At 43.3% G+C, this 1,405-nt stretch overlaps 1 protein-coding gene across 1 annotated transcript; it reads left to right on the top strand.

Moving 5' to 3' along the window:
* Positions 1–534: 534 nt before the first annotated feature.
* On the top strand, positions 535–1,047 carry LOC137989280 (uncharacterized). Its single transcript, XM_068835114.1, has one exon. The coding sequence runs from the start codon at positions 535–537 to the stop codon at positions 1,045–1,047; it is 513 nt and encodes a 170-aa protein (XP_068691215.1).
* Positions 1,048–1,405: the final 358 nt, after the last annotated feature.

Here is a 1,405-nt window from a genome sequence, read left to right as displayed (position 1 = left end):
ATCCATTATCAATGCTGGGCTTTTCATCTCAAGAGACCACATGATCTTGAGTCTTGTGGAAGTGCTTGCTGTAGCAGTCAGTACAATCAGGCGGACTTTACCTACAATTGAGCGGATCTCCCTAAACACTTGCGAAGAGCTAGAGTGCATTTTCAGACAGGCTATAACTACAGGCCTTGGCATCTTTATGCCCTTGAAGAAGAAACGTGTGAATGTTAGAGACGTTCCCTGGATGACAACTGAGTTGAAAGCCTTTATCATCAAAAGGCAAAGTGTCTTCTACAAGTTGGATTCTGACTCTATACAATTTAAATTCTACAGGAACATCATTAATCGTGAAAGAAAACGTTGCAAAGCAAAATTTTACGAGTCCAAACTCAGTACTCTTAAAAATAGCAACCCAGAGAGATGTTGGAGTGAGGTAAAGGCTTTAAGTGGTCTACAGTCACGCTTTGGAGATCTGCACAATCTAATAGATGGAACCTCGACGACCTTGAACTAGCTAATTCCATCAACACCGCTCTCTTAGAGCCCATGCAAGAATACCGACTGGTTGAACGGCTGGTCGCAGTATCCTTGGATGAGTCCCCTACTTTCCTGCAAGTTACTGAAAACCAAGTTTACCAGGTCCTAAGAAAACTGAACTCAGCCAAAGCTTGTGGTCCCGACGCCATCTCAAACTGGATGGTAAAGGAGTACAACAAACTTCTGGTCGGTCCCATCACAAAGATGTTGAATGCCTCCTTTAAGGAACAGCGACTCCCTAGTATATCGAAGCATGCAGACGTTACACCACTGCCCAAGCAAAGACCTGTAAGGGAATTGAAAAAAGATCTTCGTCCTATATCACTCACACCTTGTTTATCCAAGATTGCTGAGGAGTTTGTTGTGGGTTTGCATGGCACGCCAGCAGTGCTGCAGATACTGGACGAATGTCAATATGGAGCAGTACCTAAATCCTCCACCACACTCATCCTGCTAGATATGCTAAACAATTGGGCCATGGCCACCGACAGAAACGGCGCTACTGTAAGAATAATGATTTGACTTTACGAAAGCTTTTAACCTGATAGATCATAGGATTGTATCACATAAGTTAAGATCTCTCAATTTCCCAGTAAGTGTTGTAAATTGGATAATGAATTTTCTTAGCGACCGGTACCAGAGGATCAAGCTTTGTGAGGGGTGCGTGTCAAAGTGGGGTTTGGTTCCCTCTGGCGTCCCCCAGGGCACAAAGATTGGTCCCTGGCTATTTATCCTTGTTATCAACGATTTAATAGTTCGTGGCGCAAGCCTGTGGAAATGTGTAGACGATACAACTGTATCTAAAGTTGTAGAGAAAGGTCAAATCAGTTGAGGACTGGGCTATTTAGAACAGTTCCAAATTAACGAAAAAATGTGAAGA

This window comes from Montipora foliosa, unplaced genomic scaffold (genome assembly GCF_036669935.1).
Source record: "Montipora foliosa isolate CH-2021 unplaced genomic scaffold, ASM3666993v2 scaffold_450, whole genome shotgun sequence".
In the NCBI taxonomy this organism is placed as follows: Eukaryota; Metazoa; Cnidaria; class Anthozoa; order Scleractinia; family Acroporidae; genus Montipora; species Montipora foliosa.
This window is presented reverse-complemented; position numbering and strand designations above follow the sequence as displayed.